The 21961-nt window shown below is 35.1% G+C and overlaps 1 protein-coding gene across 1 annotated transcript; it reads left to right on the top strand.

Moving 5' to 3' along the window:
* The first annotated feature begins 130 nt into the window (after positions 1-130).
* Positions 131-21148, top strand: LOC100378863 (vacuolar protein sorting-associated protein 52 homolog). The gene is made up of 17 exons (XM_085492306.1): positions 131-197; positions 3519-3650; positions 3784-3859; positions 5035-5102; positions 5383-5558; positions 6242-6392; positions 6798-6898; positions 7478-7610; positions 8297-8354; positions 8621-8751; positions 9138-9293; positions 12971-13089; positions 14615-14738; positions 15935-16138; positions 16807-16984; positions 17909-18027; positions 19390-21148. The coding sequence occupies exons 1-17, from the start codon at positions 147-149 to the stop codon at positions 19534-19536; spliced, it is 2124 nt and encodes a 707-aa protein (XP_085348432.1). The 5' UTR covers positions 131-146; the 3' UTR covers positions 19537-21148.
* The last annotated feature ends 813 nt before the right edge of the window (positions 21149-21961 follow it).

Genomic DNA, 21961 nt, shown 5'->3' with positions numbered 1-21961 from the left:
GGTTATAAATAATTTCAAAATCAATAATACAAAAATCAATTTTACCAAAACTCAACATTTTCTGAAGATACTTTATGTCTCCTTCAAACTTTCGGCCAATCGACGCAGCTCTTGCAGAGAGGGCTCAGTCGTGGTTGAGAGACAAGATGGCGGCCCACAACGATGATGGAGTCGACGTCGGACTGGGTTTTGGAGAGGTATATATACGTATTTAGTAGATATTTACCCGAATGTCATTGACGTACTTATGAAAGACATAACATCAAAACCACAGTCAAATTTTTACGATTTTTCTGCCATCTTAATCATTATTGCCATTAATTTGCTGCCTTGTTTACATGATACAACCTGTGTTGATACTGTGGATGAGGTTAGGATCGCACCCACTTGAGTCGATGAAATTTGCTGTAAACCGAAGTATAAATGAGAAAAATAAATTAACATTTAACAGTCAAAGTCACCGATTCAAGTGGCTGTGGTTATGCCCATACATGCTACGATGGACCCATCGTATTTTTGTATTCGCAGCTGGGCGAATTCTTATATATTTCCACCGGTCTCACTAGGCCGGACGGTCCCGGGAGGTACCAGGCGGTAGGCACCAGGTGTTTATTAGTCCCCATTCGGACGAATTCCGAAAATGGGAACTTATAATTCGGTCTCCGTCCGTCCGTGTGTCCGTCCGGAGTCGTATCTCAGAATCCCTTGGACCGAATCCGTTCATTCTTTGCATGTGCCTAGTACTTTATGTGGGACACATTCACATGCAGTGGTTTAGCGATTCGATTCAAAATGGTCGACTGGCAGCCATCTTGTTTTTTGAAAATGTATTTTGGACTTGCTTCGTCAGTTTTTATTCAAACTTGGTACATAGATTATACATGCTAGGATACATGTTCATGACGATTTATTTCACAATTGGATCAAAGATGCAGTGTTCTCCCCAGGCCAAAACAGCGTTGCGGGCCGCGTCGCGATCGGATTTGCCCGTGACGCTATGTGTTTTCTCCGCAATGCTATTATTTATCCCGTGATCTGATTTCTTCAAGCTTCAGTCTCTCACAGACTATAAAGTTTCCTTGCTAACTAGTTAAATCTACAAATGCATTGTATTAACGCCAATTTCCCGGGATAATCCCATTTTGTTTCTCATTGGTTGGATATTGTTTTAAAAAACAAAGCAGTTCTATAAAGACAAAGCCGTAAGCCCCGGTGTCAAACGCTCTTTGCCAAACTTATATTCATATGCAAATGATATAGTCACACTTGGGGTCAAAAGCCACATGTTTCCGGTGTGTACGAAACGTATTTTCATTATTATTTTTAGAAATGTAGTCGTACTATTATTCTATGTTTTGATTTTTGTCAGTATTTTTGATATTGTATTTGTTTTTTGAGATCAAAATGTGAAAAATATATATTTATGATGTAAACAATTTTGACCTTGTGATTGTGAATCCAAGATGGCGTCACCCACGCAAGATCCAGTGAGCGTGAACTTCTCACTCGGATCGCATATTGTGCTCAGATTCAGATGAATTAAGTGAAGCATAATTGAAAATAATATATTTATCAAGAAATCGGGAATTCTAATCAAGAAACGCGTGGAAATTGGAGTGACACTTGTGTTATTTCTTGGAAGAAAAGCCTCAATTTTACATGGTATAACAATGGCGACAATTCGTAATTCAGACCTCCGTTGTCTCGAATTGTTCACAATTGTGTTGAACAGACAACATCGATGATTAAAAAAAATACATAAAGATGGATAATTTCATCCAGAAAAACTATTATTGCTCGAACATAGTAGCGTAAGTATCGTGACTCGTAACAGTTGTTGTACTTAACCGGAAAACAACAGAAACGGAAGACAAGCAATGAGAATAATCAACCCAATGTTTAATTTACCATGACTGAACAGGGTTTTATAAAGTTGCTGATTGCTGGGCCAGGCAAAGGAACAGAAAACTCAGTATTTCTGCGGGACATTTGCAATACTAAACATGCAGTGCAATAATTGTATACAGATTGTACATAAAATAAATAGAAACAAAGGAAAAAAAACTGGTCTTGTTTTATTTCCCCATATGACAAATAATGTTAATTTATGCTAATTATTATGCAAATTAGCCGCGATTCTATGAAAAATTTCTGGGGAGAACACTGAGATGGCCGACTGGCAGCCATCTTGTTTTTTGAAAATGTCGTATTTTGGACATGCTTTGTCAGTTTTATTAAAATTTAGTACATAAATCTTACATGATAGGATACATGTCCCCGACCGTCCATGAGTTCCTGAGTCTGTCCGTCCGTGTGTCCGTCCGTTCGTGCGTCAGTCTGTCCAGAGTCATATTTCAGAATCCTGTGGACCGATTTCATTCATTCTTTGCATGTGCCTAGTACCTTATTTGGGACATATGCACATGCAGTGGTTTAGTGATTTTATTCAAAATAGTTGACTGGCAGCCATCTTGTTTTTTGAAAATGTTGTATTTTGAACATGCTTTGTCAGTTGTCATTCAAACTTGGTACATAGATTATACATGTTATTTCACAATTGGATCAAAGATGGTCGACTGGCAGGCATCTTGTTTTTGTTTTTTTATGCGGTATTTTGGATGTGCTCTGTCAGTTTTCATTCAAATTTGGCACATACATGTACTTTATACATGTTAAGATGCATGTCCATGACAATTTGTTTTCAAATCTGGTCAAGGATGGCCGATTGACAGCCATCTGACTTTTTGGTCTTCCTACTATATTTCCACAATTTATGTACCATTTTTATTGGTATTTGGCACATACATCATACATATCAGTGTGTTTCATAATCAGATCAAAGATGGCCAAATAACGGCTGTTTTTATTTTTGGCCATATTACTACTACACGGAACACATGTTTTGATGTAAATAAACAATCTGTTGTATATGCCACTTTGAACTTAAATTTCAAGGACACGCTCACGACAACCCCTCCGTTTTAATATGACGAGCACAAAGAAAACTTTCAAAAATTAAACCAGGACTGTGTCATTTTCAATGACTTGTTATGAGTGTTCTCATTCTCCCTGATATGATCCAAGGTGGAATAGGTCCAAATTGCACACACGCCCAAACCATTTGTTCATGTTGTCTTCAGTTGTACTTATTAGGTAAATACATTTCTACTTTTTTGGAAGTTCAATACTTTCAATTTTTGTCTGTGTTTTCTATTTTTTGTACATTCCATGAACAATTGTAATTCATTTTCTATCTTTCCTTGTGTACAATATTCACATGTTCTCATTTCTAGAGGCTTGAAACATTGTTAAAATAATTAATTTCCCAGGGCGAATAGAAATGGATCTGTTACTCGACAAGTACCAAAGCGAATAGTGGAAATGGATTTCTTATTTGCTCTGTTAGGAGGCGAATAGCTAAAATAGACATGGTATTTGAACTATTGTGGGCAAATAGTCACTGCCTTTCCGCATATCTATACAATATGGCCATGATTCTTTGTTTTTCATTTCCACAGAATAATGGTGATGTACCGGAATTGAACTTGGGAATGTTGGATTTGACATCAGATGAATTTATCCTAGATGAAGTTGATGTGCATATTCAAGAAAATTTAGAAGATGAATTAGTCAAGGAAGCACTTGAATCTGTAAGTGTTTATATTAGTATGTAGTAGACAGAGGTATATATGTAATATTGGAGTCACTTAGAGGCATGGGACTGATAAAGCTGTCTATTTCATTACTGTCTATTATATATATTATTATTTCTTTGTTTATTAGGGTGTTGATTTAAGGCAGTACTCCAAGCAGATTGAAAAAGAATTACAACAAGTAGAGAATGCCTCGATTCAAGATTGTATCCTTATAGAGATCAAGTCAGCTTGTCAGCTAATAGCTGTAGTTTGTTTTGAGACATCAAACAATCTATGCAGCTTTAAATCACTTTATGCCACTCCACTATTGCCTAGGTATGGTGTCCCTGATGAGTGTCTTGAGAAATAAAATGTAATGTTTATTGGTCAGTTTCTAAGCTGCATGCAGGGTATTTCCTTTGAACACGTAATCTAAATTGACACTGTTCACCTTGGCACATTAGTATTCAACAAATAAAATCTATTGTCAATAGCTGACTGTAGTAAGATATTACCGGTACTAGCATTGTAGCTAGGCATGAGTGGTGTATAGTGAGTGAAACAGGACAAAACACAGCATAGATCAAAACACTGCTATGATTTCAATCTACTGAAAATGTTATCAAGATTTCGATTAAGTGATCACACTCTAGGAATAGAATTAGGTCGCCAAAAAAAATCCAAAAATCCAACTTGAGTATAGAAAGTGTTAGAAATGTAGTAATGATGTGATAGAGAATGAGATGCATTTCATTCTGGAATGTACATGTTTTGAAATTGAAAGATAATCTTTACTTCTAGAGTGTAACATCACTAAAAAAATCACAGGCAAGCAAAATGGTGATGTTTTTCTCAAAAATAATGAAGCATGACCTTGCCCTCTCCAAATGTTTGAATAATACTTTATTCAATGGAAATACTTAATTATGTAAATACGCATCCATGAGAGAACCAATGTCTTTTCTATGCAATACTTTCTTTTTTTCTTTTTTGTCCTATTAATGTTTTACTTTTATTATTTTAATCTTTTGTTATTTGTTACTTTTACCATACTAAACCCCCTGATGGTTTTGGCTGTGTAATAAAGTTATTATTATGTGCACGTATTTGTGAATATAAGTGTTACCACAGTGTAGTGTTTCTGTTTTGTGGGCTAACATATTTTATTGTGGATTTACTATGTGTGCCTACTTTTAGGCCAGGATAACATTGGTTAGGCAATACACAAATGTATAGATGTACACTTTTACAGTTTACTTTTGTTTGTTGTTTTCATCCCTGAGTTAGTGATTAATTCTGCACAGAAATTTATTGATCCAACCACTTGATTTGTCTATTGTTTCGTTATCATCTTTCAAGTCATATCGCTGTTATTTCATCTGACTTTCAATTCAATCAGACATTAAGGAGAGTCAAAATATTGCCAGTTTACACAACCAGATCTCTGCGTGTGATACCATACTGGAGGTAGGAACCTTTCTAAACTTTTACTAATGCTAAACATGTATAAATGTATGTTTTACATCATAACATGTCATCGCTAACTCAATTTTATTTAATTTTGCTGCACTAACTTTTAATAAAGTATTTTATGGGAATGACAACAAGTTCTATAGTGTTCTACAACAATCAAATTTTGTGTAGTATTAAAAGCCATGTATTTAATAATAAATGACTGTTCTATAGCAATTACACTCCCACTGCAATATTTTATAGCAAGCTAACTAACACTGTTCAATGATTACAGAGAATGGAACAAATGCTGAGTAGTTTCCAGTCTGATCTTGGCAGTATAAGCTCTGAAATCCAGACATTACAAGAACAGTCCATATCCATGAATGTTAAACTGAAAAACAGACAAGCTGTAAGAGGAGAATTGAGTCAGTTTGTTGATGAGATGGCAGTACCAGAATCAATGATAAAGTAAGTAGAATTCCCACAGACAATGGTGTCCAGTCAAAGATGGTCATCACAAAATTACCAAAACAAATTAAATTGATGTCATCTCCCTGACAACTAATAAACTTTTTATTGGTCTAAATAGAACTCAAAAATCAAAATACAGTGTAATTTAATCTGCTTGGATTCCATAGAAAAACAGAAGACTTTCAGAAATTTCACATTTCCCAATTTTCAGGAATTATTTCTAAAATGTTGAGTTGCGTTGATTAGTGATCCCATTACTGTAAAGCAGCAAAGTTTCGCAACTAGAAATTTAGTTGATTTAGTCTTAAAAGAACATTGAACTGTTCACTTGTACAAAATTTCTCGATTTGACCTTGCTCAACTTTCAAAGTTCATAAAAATTTGTCTTAAGCAGATTACAGTGTTTTAGTTGTTACATGAATTGGAAAGTAACACATTTTGAAATTGGTGAAGTTAGTTCAAGTTCAAATTATTATTTGTAAATTTTGACTGTATTCCAAAAAGACCTAAAGCAAACTACAATTATCTAGCAATTATGCATATTATCATATGTATTGATAATATTATTATAACAATAATCAGCAAAAAAATTTGAAAAATTAATTAAAGTGATTATGCCTACTTTGAATATTAGCAGTCAGATATTAAATTATTATATAATTTTGTAATTCTAATTTCAGTATAATCTTAGATGCACCAGTTACAGAGATTCACTTTTTGGAACAAATTCATGAATTAAACCACAAAATAAACTTTGTTAAAGAGCAGTCGTTTAAAGAAGCTGTGTCGTGTAAGGATGTAGAAGATATCTTAGAAAAACTGAAGATGAAGGTAAGAATGACAGAAATATGTGTGCTCTGACAAGCATCTACAAAATAATAAGTCTGGTATTCACTCTCAACTCAACCCTCTTCAGTCTTGGTTTATTTTGCTACCCATAACCTGCTCTTCTTTTCTATCACTGGGTTGCACAATGTGATGTTACCATGGAAACTATTTGCATTGGCAACAATCTCAGCAGACAAAATAACTATACGACACACAGACTAAACAAACTACAAATATGCTTTAAAATCTCTTCAACATTGTCTGAATTTGGAGAGTGTTAATTAGCTCTCATTAGTTTGATTTGCACAAGAGATAAAAGTAATACATCAGTGGAGTGATCACCTTCCTCAAATGGTATTCTTAGCAAAGTCTGATATTCATTATGTGATTTAATCATTTCTATTGCAGACAATCGCCAAGATCAGAGAATTTGTATTGCAGAAGGTTTATTCATTTCGCAAACCAATGACAAATTATCAAGTCCCACAGAACACATTGCTTAAATACAGGTAGGAAACAGAACTATTTTTATATGAACACAATTACATTGGCATGCTTTGCTATATCAATTAACTGATATGACATCATGATGTCATTTGATTTGAACAAAACACAAAATAAACATGGACAATGAAGTTACTTGTATGGCGTATATTTGCTTTTAAAATTTAGTTTGAAACCTTTGACTTTTAAGTAATATGTTTACTGTAATATATGTAGCAGTTATGGTATTCACAACATATCTTACCCTTAGCTGAGTTCAGTTGTGATTGAATATTTCAGCATTTTGTGTCATCAAGTTACCGAGTCACAATGGTCGAAAATGGACTATATTACTAAATCAATATTTAAATATCTTAAATGTTATTGAAAATAATATAGCAAGGACTTTATTAAGGCAATAAACGTCCTTGTAGTTTACCGCAAATCATTGAAAAGCCATTGCTAGTATTGCAGTAATGATTGATGTTGTCCACACTGAGTGTCATTCTATGTTTACATCAGTTCTATTTTCAGTAAGATTATGTAATAACGCTATTATTGACATTAACAATTTCCTCATTTATTTATTTCATTTTGATGTTTAGATACTTTTTTGAATTTTTGTTATCAAATGAGAGACATGTTGCCAAGGAAATACGTGATGAATATGTAGACACTATGAGTAAATTATACTACTCCTATTTTAAAGGCTATACCAGCAGACTGATGAAATTACAGGTAAATGTTATGTACTCACTCAGTGAATGTATAATTCATAATTTAAATTTGCATTCCTACTTTGAAACATAGAAAACCTTTCATTGACCCCTGTAAGCATCACAAGGGCTTTGAGTTTTATACACTTCATGACAAATCTTTGACAACAGAATCATGAAATCCCATTTACAAGATACTCCTAAATAGAGTGGTCTTGAGTGATTACAAAAAATGGAAAATAATTAGACACTATGAGTTTTAATGCTGGTTAGTTTTGGCACCCAATATTTCAGGATTTGTAGCCAAGCCAACTGATTTTATCCTTTTCTATGCTGATTACGGTACAATAATCAGTACTAGAAATGCAACTTCATGCAAAATGTAAAATTGAATCTAATTAAATCTACTATACAATTCCTGCCACTTAGATATTGTATATTAATTAAGTAGGGGAAACTGCTGATACATAAAACATATTGCAACGAAACAAACACTACATTGAATTAAAATATCAAATTTGAATATACATGTATGGGAAAAAAAAAAGATATTTGAATATGAGAATACAAAACACTGAACTCGATTGCATCAACCTCCACTACATCACTGTACTTATCTTTTACTGGTAGCATGTCTCGTAAAATTTAAATATTCATTCATTTAATACTTCCAATATTCATTTTTACTACATGTGTGTTTTATTGCAGTATGAAGAAGTAGCTGATAAAGACGATTTGATGGGTGTGGAAGATACTGCTAAAAGAGATATCCTTTCTAATAACTACACTTTGAAGTTACACACTGAGATCTTTGGATCTTCATTTTAAATTACTATATATTAATGTTTTAATAATTCAAATAATAGTTGTATCGCCACAATACGGCTAAGAGTACATGCTATCTACACATTATATTACCAACATTGGCTATATGGTGTTTCTATGAAGTGTATTGAGTGTATGTGGTCTGACAAGTTGAATGTTATTTTCAGAGTTTGATACTTTTATTAATGTTTTCTTGACTTTCATTACGATTTTTCTCTAAGCCATCACTCAAGAACCGCTCCACTGTGTTTACCCTTGGTAACCGTGGTGATATACTAACCAGTGAGTTAGAAGCTCCTATCATAGTTCCACACGCTGCACAGAAATCTGATAAAAAGGTCAGAATATAATTAATTAAAGCAAGTTAAAAATGTTTTTTTTTTTCATTTTCTTCATATATTTTTAAATTAATCCATGTATAAAATTTACCTAATGATGTGGTTATCAAATAAACATTATGATATGTCATATATTAACAGGACATATTGTTATGATATTAGTGGCAAATGGCTATAAAATAAATCATAGTTCCAAAAGAAATAATTTTTCAGTTGTCTTTGTGTCGTTCACATAGACAGTCACTTTGCTCCACGTATATTCATTGATACCCCAGTGATCATTTTGGCTTGGTGTTACATCGGTGAAAATTGGCAAAAAATGCAATTCATAATAACCTTTAAATCGTTTCTATTAAATTATAATAAGATTTCATTTCTTTTTTCAGTATACATTTGAGTGTTTATTTCGAAGCCAACACTATGCTTTATTAGACAATTGTTGTAGAGAATATTTATTTCTTACTGACTTCTATATGGTATCCGGTAACAACGCACAGGATTTGTTCAACGCTATCATGGGTAAAACACTCACTATGTTCCTGGTAAGTCTGACAATTGTTGTAGAGAATATTTATTTTTACTGACTTCTATATGGTATCAGGTAACAACGCACATGATTTATTTAACGCTATCATGGGTAAAACACTCACTATGTTCCTGGTAAGTCTGACAATTGTTGTAGAGAATATTTATTTTTACTGACTTCTATATGGTATCAGGTAACAACGCACAGGATTTATTTAACGCTATCATGGGTAAAACACTCACTATGTTCCTGGTAAGTCTGACAATTGTTGTAGAGAATATTTATTTTTATTGACTTCTATATGGTATCCGGTAACAACGCACAGGATTTGTTCAACGCTATCATGGGTAAAACACTCACTATGTTCCTGGTAAGTCTGACAATTGTTGTAGAGAATATTTATTAGTCCCCGTTCGGACGGAGTCCGAAAACGGGGACTTATGTTTTGCCCTGTGTGCGTCCGTCCGTGCGTCCGTGCGTCCGTGATCACCTGTATCTCGAACATGCATGGACCGATTATGTTCAAACTTCACTCATACATCACACATTATATGGGACATATGCACATGCATTTTTTTCATGATCCGATTAACGATAGCCGAATAGCGGCCATTTTAAGGCCGAAAATGCATCAAAATGGCACATTTTCACCATTCCGGACCCGGATCTCAGTTATGCATGGACGGATTTCGTTCAAATTTGGTACATACATTAAACATAATAGGACCTTGATGCACGTCATTTTTTTTTTCGGATCAAGTTCGAAATGGCCGACTGGCGGCCATTTTGTTTTAAAGAATTCAGTTCTGGATCCGTATCAGAGACATGTCTGGATTGATCAAGTTCAAACTTCACACACACAAGGTACATCATGTCACAAATATGTATGTGCATTTGTTTCATGATCCCATTAACGATAGCCAAATGGCGGCCGCTTTAAGGCCGAAAATGCATTGAAATCGCACATTTTCACCATTCCGGACCCAGATCTCAGTTATGCATGGACGGATTTCATTCAAATTTGGTACATACATTAAACATAATAGGACCTTGATGCACGTCATTTTTTTTTCCGGATCAAGTTCGAAATGGCCGACTGGCGGCCATTTTGTTTTAAAGAATTCAGTTCTGGATCCGTATCCGAGACATGTCTGGATTGATCAAGTTCAAACTTCACACACACAAGGTACATCATGTCACAAATATGTATGTGCATTTGTTTCATGATCCCATTAACGATAGCCAAATGGCGGCCGCTTTAAGGCCGAAAATGCATTGAAATCGCACATTTTCACCATTCCAGACCCAGATCTCAGTTATGCATGGACGGATTTCATTCAAATTTGGTACATACATTAAACATAATAGGACCTTGATGCACGTCATTTTTTTTTTCAGATCAAGTTCGAAATGGCCGACTGGCGGCCATTTTGTTTTAAAGAATTCAGTTCTGGATCCGTATCCGAGACATGTCTGGATTGATCAAGTTCAAACTTCACACACACAAGGTACATCATGTCACAAATATGTATGTGCATTTGTTTCATGATCCCATTAACGATAGCCAAATGGCGGCCGCTTTAAGGCCGAAAATGCATTGAAATCGCAGATTTTCACCATTCCGAACCCGGATCTCAGTTATGCATGGACGGATTTTGTTCAAATTCGGTACTTACATTAAACATAATAGGACCTTGATGCACGTCATTTTTTTTTTCGGATCAAGTTCGAAATGGCCGACTGGCGGCCATTTTCTTAAAGAATTCAGTTCTGGATCCGTATCCAAGACATGTCTGGATTGATCAAGTTCAAACTTCACACACACATGGTGCATCATGTCACAGATAGATATGTGCATTTGTTTCATGATCCGCTTAGCAATAGCTGAATGATGGCCATTTTAAGGCCGAAAATGCATTAAAATCACGTATTTTCACAATTCCAGAACCGGATCTCAGTCATGCATGCATGGATTTTGTTCAGATTTAGTACAATGTGTTGTACATATGCAGGTGCATTTCGGTCATGATCTGCTTTGAATGTATATGTCACTCAAATATGAACGGAACGGGGACGTGTCATTGACAATGACTTGTTTTTACTGACTTCTATATGGTATCAGGTAACAACGCACAGGATTTATTTAACGCTATCATGGGTAAAACACTCACTATGTTCCTGGTAAGTCTGACAATTGTTGTAGAGAATATTTATTTTTACTGACTTCTATATGGTATCCGGTAACAACGCACAGGATTTATTTAACGCCATCATGGGTAAAACACTCACTATGTTCCTAGTAAAGTCTGACAATTGTTGTAGAGAATATTTATTTTTACTGACTTCTATATGGTATCCGGTAACAACGCACAGGATTTATTTAACGCTATCATGGGTAAAACACTCACTTGTCTTCATGCTATACCATGGCTATTTTAAATACACTTGTCACAGTGTTTTGTGGAGGAGACATCCAGGTGGGGGATGGGGGGTACCTTCATGACTTTCAATTTTTTAGCTAGATTTTGGTTACCTGCCATTGAATAAATAGATTCTTGAGTTGTGCAACATTTGTTGACAGCACTCTCTTTGTATTGACATGGGCAAGTCAACAAAAATATTGTATTTACAGGAATGAGAATTTTCCGTGAATCCGAGGAATTCCGCAGATTTCTAAGCCCCAGGGATAAATTTTCTGAAACGTCTAAGTTCGAAGAGAAAATGTTAGGGGGGGGGGGGGGGGTGAGAATACAAATCTTGTTCATTCACCGGAAGTAAACACACTGTCAGGTCATTGTTGTCGGCTGCAAGGGACCTGTATCAGTGTATGGGCGAAGGGAATCAACTCCTGGTGTCTCCAATGTGGAATGTTCGCGATTCTTTTCATCACTGCAATCACAAAATCCGAAGTGGTTTTGAAGTAATATTTAACGATTAACATGACTGGCTGGGTTTGCTCTGATGGGCCAATCAGTGAAGAGCTTTCATTTTTTTTTTCACCAACGGCGTCATTTTATTGTTTCAATTGTTAGCTGCGTTGGATCGTTGTTTACAAGTTTCATGCAGCAATAATGGTGAACATGGTTACAAAAGTCGAGAGATGCGAGAGATCGATAAAGACATTAGGAACAAATTTCGTTGGGCATGGCTTGACAAGAAAGTGACTTTGACCATGTGAATTGGGAAGAAAGATGAAGTTGTAACTGAAAAATTGAGTGACTTCATCGGCAAGTGCAAGGTCCCATAAAGACGCAGTGTTTGTAATGTAATGATTTGATCAACTACGGTTCTCGGACCCCGGCTACTTTACTTTCAGCTGAAAATTAAAATTCTCATTCTCATCCCTGTATTTAGCTTGCATTGTAGACCTGATGTGTAAATTAATATTAGATTATGTTTGGCTGCAGTCCAAAAATGTGAGCTTACAGATTTAATTCAAGTCTGTTTGCCTGACAGTATTTCACACATGATTTGTAAGTTTGGGTTTAAATTTAGTACTCATACAATATTTTGTTATTTATTAACTGATTAGCTGAAATTTTGTCATTTATTCTCCCGAACTCTGTCAACTCTGACATCTTAGAGAATTGGTATGCACACACATTACTGATGAAATTTGTTTCAGAACAAGATTCAAAATGGCTGAATGATGGACAATTTATATTGAATTCAAGTTATTGTTTATTAATATAGAAACATATGGATATGTACACTCAAGACTGTTATGATGCTATCGCTGTTATATTATCTATACATATAATATTAAGATATCAAGTTATCATGCATAAAAGAATTGTTCCTGCATTGGACAAGTAAGTTTAAATTATTTACCATATTTTTGCATGTAGTCAAACAATTGTATTAATTGTATATTGGATTATTCATTAAATATGACTTATTTTGACCATAGACAACTTCTGTCTTTTACGTATGCACATGCGCTACTAATAGAGTAATTCTTTATTCAGACTCGAAATCTTGAAAGTATAGTTAAGGCTGTTCACAAGCATTCAATTATTTAGTTAGAACATATACCAGTAATCACATTTTTTGTTTGAAAGGTGTTATGTAATTGATTCAGACACAAGTCACTGTACAAAATAGATACATGAGAAAACAGTATGCAAAAATGGGTAAATTCACTACCCATCATAGACTCCGGTCAGTCAAAATGACTATTTTGAACTGTAGGCATTAATGGACAGTTTTGGAACTATTCTCACATAAATTTGTTAAAGTGTTATTTCATAACAACAAATAAACAGTCATAAGAATTTCCCCATAATTGAGAACAACCATAAGGATCCATCTTGTAACGACATATTATTTTGTGTTATTATTATGTGTCGCAATAACATTTTGAATTTATGACGTAATCTTTTTACCATTGGAGCCAATACTGAATGGCTCAAAAATTGATATTTTCATGGGTGTTTGACACATTTTTGTTCGAAAATAGTTCAGAGACCAAACTATTTTTTCTGGATTTTGTGAGCAATAGTATTACTATTCGGTAAAAGTCAGATATCTGTCGATAAGTTTTAATGGTAGTCAACAACCTTAGCATGACCTGATTTGTCTAAGATAATTGCCGTTTAGACATTAACTACCACTACGTTTCATTCTGCATTGCCAATAAGTTGTTTTATTAAATAGGATACACACATATGTATAAAATATTTTATAAAGGCATCAGTGAGCGATATCATTATTTTATCTTCACATGTAAACGAATGGTTCTTGCCAGCACTTTACTGTACATGTGCTCAAAACAAGTGTATCCTTCTATGACCACTATGGTTTATAGCAACACAAGAAAGCTATTATACTATGATATTGTCTTACAGATACTGGGAAACACTTTTAGATATGTTATACTATGATATTGTCTTACAGATACTGGGAAACACTGTTAGATATGTTATACTATGATATTGTCTTACAGATACTGGGAAACACTGTTAGATATGTTATACTATGATATTGTCTTACAGATACTGGGAAACACTGTTAGATATGTTATACTATGATATTGTCTTACAGATACTGGGAAACACTGTTAGATATGTTATACTATGATATTGTCTTACAGATACTGGGAAACACTGTTAGATATGTTATACTATGATATTGTCTTACAGATACTGGGAAACACTGTTAGATATGTTATACTATGATATTGTCTTACAGATACTGGGAAACACTGTTAGATATGTTATACTATGATATTGTCTTACAGATACTGGGAAACACTGTTAGATATGTTATACTATGATATTGTCTTACAGATACTGGGAAACACTGTTAGATATGTTATACTATGATATTGTCTTACAGATACTGGGAAACACTGTTAGATATGTTATGGCCTAGGTTTCAGTATATCATGGAATTGAACATACATAGCATCAGAGATACTGATCCACAAAAACTTGGAACCATCGATACCAGACCTCATTATGTAAGTTAACACTAACCTTTGTGTAACCCACCCAAACATTATGTACCCTTTTTACTCAACCCTTATACCATGTACCTTTTTCATTCACCCATTATACCCATGTACCTTTTTTACTCAACCCTCATACCATGTCCCATTTTCACTCAATCATTATACCCATGTATCTTTTTTTACTCAACCCTCATACCATGTACCTTTTTCACTCAACCTTGATATCCATGTACCTTTTTTACTGAACCCTCAAACTCATGTACCTTTTTACTCAACCTTGATACCCATGTTTTTACTAAACCCTCATCTTATGAGCATCAGTCTTTTCAACCTTTCTTGTCACCTTTCAGCTCTTTTTAACATCAAACTCCTCAACTCATGTAGCTTTTTAATCACCCTTCATCTTCTTAGCATCGAACTCTTCAACCCATATGTATCCCTTTCCATTCAATCTATGTACCCCTTCATCTTCTTAGCATCGAACTCTTCAACCCATATGTATCCCTTTCCATTCAATCTATGTACCCCTTCATCTTCTTAGCATCGAACTCTTCAACCCATATGTATCCCTTTCCATTCAATCTATGTACCCCTTCATCTTCTTAGCATTGAACTCTTCAACCCATATGTATCCCTTTCCATTCAATCTATGTACCCCTTCATCTTCTTAGCATCGAACTCTTCAACCCATATGTATCCCTTTCCATTCAATCTATGTACCCCTTCATCTTCTTAGCATCGAACTCTTCAACCCATATGTATCCCTTTCCATTCAATCTATGTACCCCTTCATCTTCTTAGCATCGAACTCTTCAACCCATATGTATCCCTTTCCATTCAATCTATGTACCCCTTCATCTTCTTAGCATCGAACTCTTCAACCCATATGTATCCCTTTCCATTCAATCTATGTACCCCTTCATCTTCTTAGCATCGAACTCTTCAACCCATATGTATCCCTTTCCATTCAATCTATGTACCCCTTCTACCCAACCATGGATTTTTTGTATATTGCAAACTTCAATCAATTTTGATATGAGGCTTTCACATTTGGGGTATTTTATTTCAGTCTATTACAATGTGTCAATGGATACATATTCATTACTTTTTGAGTAATAACTAGTATATGTTAGATCTACAATATGGTTTCGTAGGCAGATGTTTTAGTAATATAATTGATTGTGACAATGACTTATATGTGTCAGATTGCAAGGAGATATGCTGAGTTCTCTGCTGCTTTAGTCAGTCTTAATGAAGTATTCCCAGATGAACGGGTCAACAAATTACTTGCACAGTTACAAGCCGAGGTGGAAAATTTCATCCTCCATATGGCAGCTGAGTTTCCAAACCGAAAAGAACAGCTGATATTCTTGATAAATAACTATGATCTGTTACTCAGTGTTATGATGGTGAGTGTGCGACTTATGAATTCCCAGTATTCTGTGATTGTGTCCATCCCTTAATCACTTATATTACAAAAAAACAAACATTTTTTCATTATAAAATTACCAAAGAAATTATAAAATTATAAAAAGGAATTATTAAAATTATACAAAATGTTTGTGTTCATAGGATTTTATGACTTTTTAATAATTATTATTATTATTATACATCTGTCATCGTAACGCCATAAGTTACAGCGTGCCATAATTTTGCGATATTTTACGGGGTATTTTCATCCTACCATATTAGGAAATACAAATTCCATGCCTGTCACCAGAGATTGACCGGACTCTACACAAAGAAGTTTGCTGATTTTGTTCTAAACTTTTTGGATTTCGGCATTCCCATGATATGTATCCTTGGAAGGAAAAAATGTATAATAATAAGATCATTACGAGGATACCTCAAAGTATGCACTCAAACAGTACGTCGTTGCATTGATCTCCGCTGTGTGTCGGTTGATACTCTCGCTGTACTGTTTTTGTGTATACTTTGAGATATCTCCGTATGAACCTCATATTATGTAAATGGCATTACCAGTATTTGTTAATAATCTAATAATAAGTTAAATGTTTTATAATTGTAAAAAGTCAAATATAATAGAAATTGTCACCTTGTCTTAATCTTTATACAGGAACGTACAAAGGATGACTCCAAAGAGTCAGAGTGTTTTCAACAACTATTGAATGCCAGAACTCAAGAGTTTGTTGAAGAAATCTTAGCACCATACTTTGGTGGATTGATTACATTTGTGAAAGAGTCAGAAGGTGCCTTGGAACGAGGACAGATTGATCAATTAAAACGTGAAGAACGTATGTATTTGCATACATGTACCATATATGAACCACATACATGTACATGTGTTTACTATTACATCATAGACATATTGACACATAGTGTAAACTATTTCATACTCACTACTAGGAATTTATGTAACTTTATGGCTTTTAAATTGTGAAGATAAAATTTCGTGAAAGTCTTTGACATTCAGGGTCTAGATTACATAGATTGCATGACACAGTCAGCAAATAAATTTCACCGGAGATCGCAAAAAACTGTGTCTTACAAAGTATTTCTTTAAAGGTTTGAGGAAAGGTAAATTTAGACTTAACACACCCAATGGCGATCGCTATGTTTATATAACTGTTTGAATATCTCATCAGTTTTATGTAATCCATTGTGCCCCTCCCTGAGTGGAAATGATAACACAACGCCATGACAAATGTCTGTGTATGATGGATTTTGCCATTTTTGTGGACGATTAACATCACTTTCATAAAACGGGCATTATCTTCGTTCGTGTTTTCTGGTTGGTTTCATGGCTGGCGGCTTGACAGCTAATCACTGAGTAGATTGAATCAAAGTTTATCCTCTGTATTTGAATTTATTTGCTGACTGTGTCATGCAATCGATGTTGATGGCATCAGACAAGAGATATGACTAACATATCACATGACCATATATGCCCATATTATATCTAATATCAGATTACATTGTTAAGTATAACCAATGATATATTGACAAAAGGCATGGCTAACCAATCAGATGATTATATACCAGATTTATCAATACCTATTCATCAGATTTCAATGAAACTTGAACCATGATAATTTCAGTGACAACCATACTATATGTAGGATTTTGGCTATTAAAATGTGCACACATATCTATGGTTCATCGAACTCAATTGAGATCTGAAAAATAGATTTATTGTTATATTCTTTTCATCTCATTAGGACGTGTTCAGCAACTAGTTAGGGGATTTGCTGCTGATTGGAAACATGCTATAGAGATTATAAACCAAGATATCATGCGTTCATTCACTAATTTTAAAAATGGTACAAATATATTACAGGTGAGTACTGATAACTGTTTAATATACCCTCAGTATCTCAGAATTCATATTTGAACAACTTGCTTCATATCACATGTTATATTCAAACTAGGCATGCTTATTATTTCACTGGGTTTCTGAACCTTGCCATATTAGGAGTTCCAATTCCCAAATAAGGAGTGTGCGTAGTTCCAGTCTTTGTTTACAGCATCATAGTCGTACAGCCAACACATAGTTATTAAAGTTTCAGCTGAGCACCCACAACAAATTCTGTAAATTAGACTATTTCTCTAATTGATATTTTTAGCTCTGTTGTCGACTTTGCCGAGCAAAGCTTATCATACGAGTGATTGTCATTTGTCAAATGTCGTCCGTGTCAACTTTTTACTTTTTTGACTTTTTCTTGAAAACTACGAATCTTATTGCTTTCATACTTGGTGTATATGTACCTTGGGCAGACCTCTCGTTGATTTGTTCTTTTCGTGATGATATCCTTAATTTTGATGAATATTTTAAGTCATTTTTGCTAAAAAGTGATATTTTCGACTTTGCTAGGTATCTAGGTAGATCTTTCTCAGATTTGTTCATTTTCTAATGATATCTTTAGTTCTTTAATTGAAATGTGCATTCCTAACAGCTAAGTAATCTCAGCCGAGAGGCTGCTTATTAGAATACAGACCCGATGTCTTTGCAGTCGTGTATGATTTGTAACCAATCAGAGCTTGTGTTACAGGCCACTGTTTAGTAAGGTGCTATCTAATTGGTTGAAGAATTCCATCTAAAAGAAGCTGCCTGATTAATCATTTGGCTTGAGATAGTTAGCAGTGATGTATTTTAAAAGCAACCATAGCTTCTACCTACATCTGCTTATTAGTATAGTTGTGAAATGACATACTGATATCTTTGTGTATTGTTTGCTATGTTCTTGTAGTAACCCCAAATACAGGTCTTGACATAACAGAGGGATGAATTGTTTGAGTTATGGATATAGAGTTTAAAAAATATTCACAAAAATCACAAAAATTACCACGGCCATATTTTAAAAACCATGCCTATTTTTGGGAATAACTATTAACTGATAATTAAAGTTTGAGTTACTAAACATGGACGTTCAACAAAAACAAAAATGTAAATTGCCTGTAACACAAAAGTTCTGTTAACTGTTAATTGAACATCTGTTACAATTTAGGTGTGGCTTCTCAGAAGTGGGCGTGGTTTCTAAAATATGGGTGTGGTCATTTTTATAACTGTGTGTGTTAGTAACTTGATGTTTGTAACTGAGCATCTCCACATAACAAGTCCTTCAGCTTTACACATGTGATGTGTATGTGCACTCTTGAGTTAAGCAACAATATTCAAAATTACTTATGTTTTGTATTGCAGGGAGCATTAACGCAGCTTATCCAGTATTATCATCAGTTTCAGAAAGTGCTTTCACAGAATCCATTTAAGAACATGCCGATCCGTAGTGAACTTATCAATATACATCATGTCATGGTGGAAGTTAAAAAACACAAACCAACTTTTTAATTTTTACAAACATTGTTACAGAGATAGACTGTAGCTGTACTAAATGTTTACTTGGTACAACCCAATAAGGATTGGGAAATATATAGATATTACCAATTATAAATACAGCTAGCCGATGCCATGGTAACACTAGATGAAGGTTAAATTAATCTAAAATTAAGACTACAATGTATATGTGCAAACCAATGCAGCGCACGTTGGCACAAGAGTTCTAATCATGTCTGTCAAAGTTGTTTTGATCAATATCATTATGGAAGATGCTCAACGCTCATCGCTGACTATGATCAGTATCAGAGAGTTGCTTCATTACATAGATCTACCTCTGTAATTTATAATTCTTTGTATAGACAGTTGACATTTTGATCGCATCAAATAACATTGTATGTGATCCTGTTAATAAAACAATGTGTGGGTAACATTGTCACAGCAGTTCGTGAGCTAGTACTGATCAGTGAGTCACATTTGTTGTCAGATAGTCGCATGATGGTTTGTATTAACGTAAACATGACGTCACAGTGCGACGCCTTATATGCTGTGCTGGAAAATTTCATTTGATTTCATTCCATATATCAAATCAACTGACATTTGCTGGATGGTATTAAAGAATATCCTCCGCAAATGTAGACCAATTTGAACTCATATCAAGCCTTTACTCAATGTGGTAACATAGTTATAATTTATACGAATAAGTGACATGACATATTTCCAGTCAAATCAATTCACATGACAGATCACCACTTCATATTCATAAAGGACATTAATATTGCTGCATCCAACAATTGCACATACACTGTATTGTTTTGTTTTGTTAAATATTGTTTTCACTTATTCAAATGACTGTGGTTTGTCTGTGGTCAAATTTTTATTATCCAGTATGCAATGTGTGCTCTAATAAAACAAATATGGTGTATTCACAAACAAATTAAGAATGTTCCAAGGACGCGATTATTGTTGTCTTAATTCACAGTCCATAAATAGTTATTCATATATTCTTACTGTGTTTCACAGACTTTTTAATGTACAATGCTGTAAAACTAGCCTTTATACCAGATTACTGGTCAGTGGGGTGACCATGATTGATACAGCATGCCGCTAATCTGAAAATGCTAATATCCCATACAATGGATGACAGTTTTCTCCATGCACTATATCAGCTGATAGCACATAGTCCCATTCTTCATGGCGTTGCAATACATTTACATAGTAAATGATCAAAAACTTAGCAGCAAATTCAGATTTAGATGGAGAGGGGTAACAGACGAAACAGAAGTTAGCTGTTCTGATTCATAGAAAAAATTACTAATATTTTCATTGTTGTTCAGGTGATGATTTGCATGTATCTTTGTCATCAGTGCTTTAACATTGGGATGCTAGTATAGTTTTTTTCTAAATGTTCATTTAATGTGGTTTAGTGAATATACATTGAGATGTGCAATATTTTTATTATTATTTGAAGACAGTATGTATATTTGGTGAAGTAAAGTGAAAAATGTAATCCTGGCCTTTTTATTTTGTTTTAGGAATCTAAGTCGTGCTTCCACCCAACTCATTCAACCAGTAGAGTGACTGTTGCCACCTACCACCTACCAATAAATATTTCAGAAATTCACAACTTGTGGTAATATGTATGCAAATGAAGGCTCTTTTGAATAATTTGTCAAGTCAGAGCTTCACAAAATGTAATTTTGAAACTGGTCGTTGGCTTCTACTGAAACAGGTTGTCAGCTGCCACTGAGACTGGTCGTTGACTGCCACTGAGACTGGTCGTTGACTGCCACTGAGACTGGTCGTTGACTGCCAATGAGACTGGTCGTTGGTTGCCACTGAGACTGGTCGTTGGCTGCCACTGAGACTGGTTGTCGGCTGCCACTTAGACTGGTTGTTGACTGCATATGAGACTGGTCGTCGGCTGCCACTGAGACTGGTCGTTGACTGCCACTGAGACAGGTTGTTGGCTGCCACTGGGACTGGTCATTGGCTACCACTGAGACTAGTCGTCCGCTGCCACTTAGACTGGTCGTTGACTGCCACTGAGACTAGTCGTTGACTGCCACTGACACTGGTCATTGGCTGCCACTGAGACTGGTCGTTGACTGCCACTGGTCGTCAGCTGCCACTGAGACAGGTCGTCGGCTGCCACTGGGACTAGTCATTGACTACCACTGAGACAGGTTGTTGGCTGCCACTGGGACTGGTCATTGGCTACTACTGAGACTAGTCGTCCGCTGCCACTTAGACTGGTCGTTGACTGCCACTAAGACTAGTCATTGACTGACACTGGTCGTTGACTGCCACTGACACTGGTCATTGGCTGCCACTGAGACTGGTCGTTGACTGCCACTGGTCGTCAGCTGTCACTGAGACAGGTCGTCGGCTGCCACTGGGACTAGTCATTGACTACCACTGAGACTGGTCGTCGGCTGAC

Source organism: Saccoglossus kowalevskii, chromosome 17 (assembly GCF_978046115.1).
Source record: "Saccoglossus kowalevskii chromosome 17, keSacKowa6.1, whole genome shotgun sequence".
NCBI lineage: Eukaryota > Metazoa > Hemichordata > Enteropneusta > Harrimaniidae > Saccoglossus > Saccoglossus kowalevskii.
Note: the sequence above shows the minus strand (reverse complement) of the source record. Positions and strands in the feature narration are given on the sequence as shown.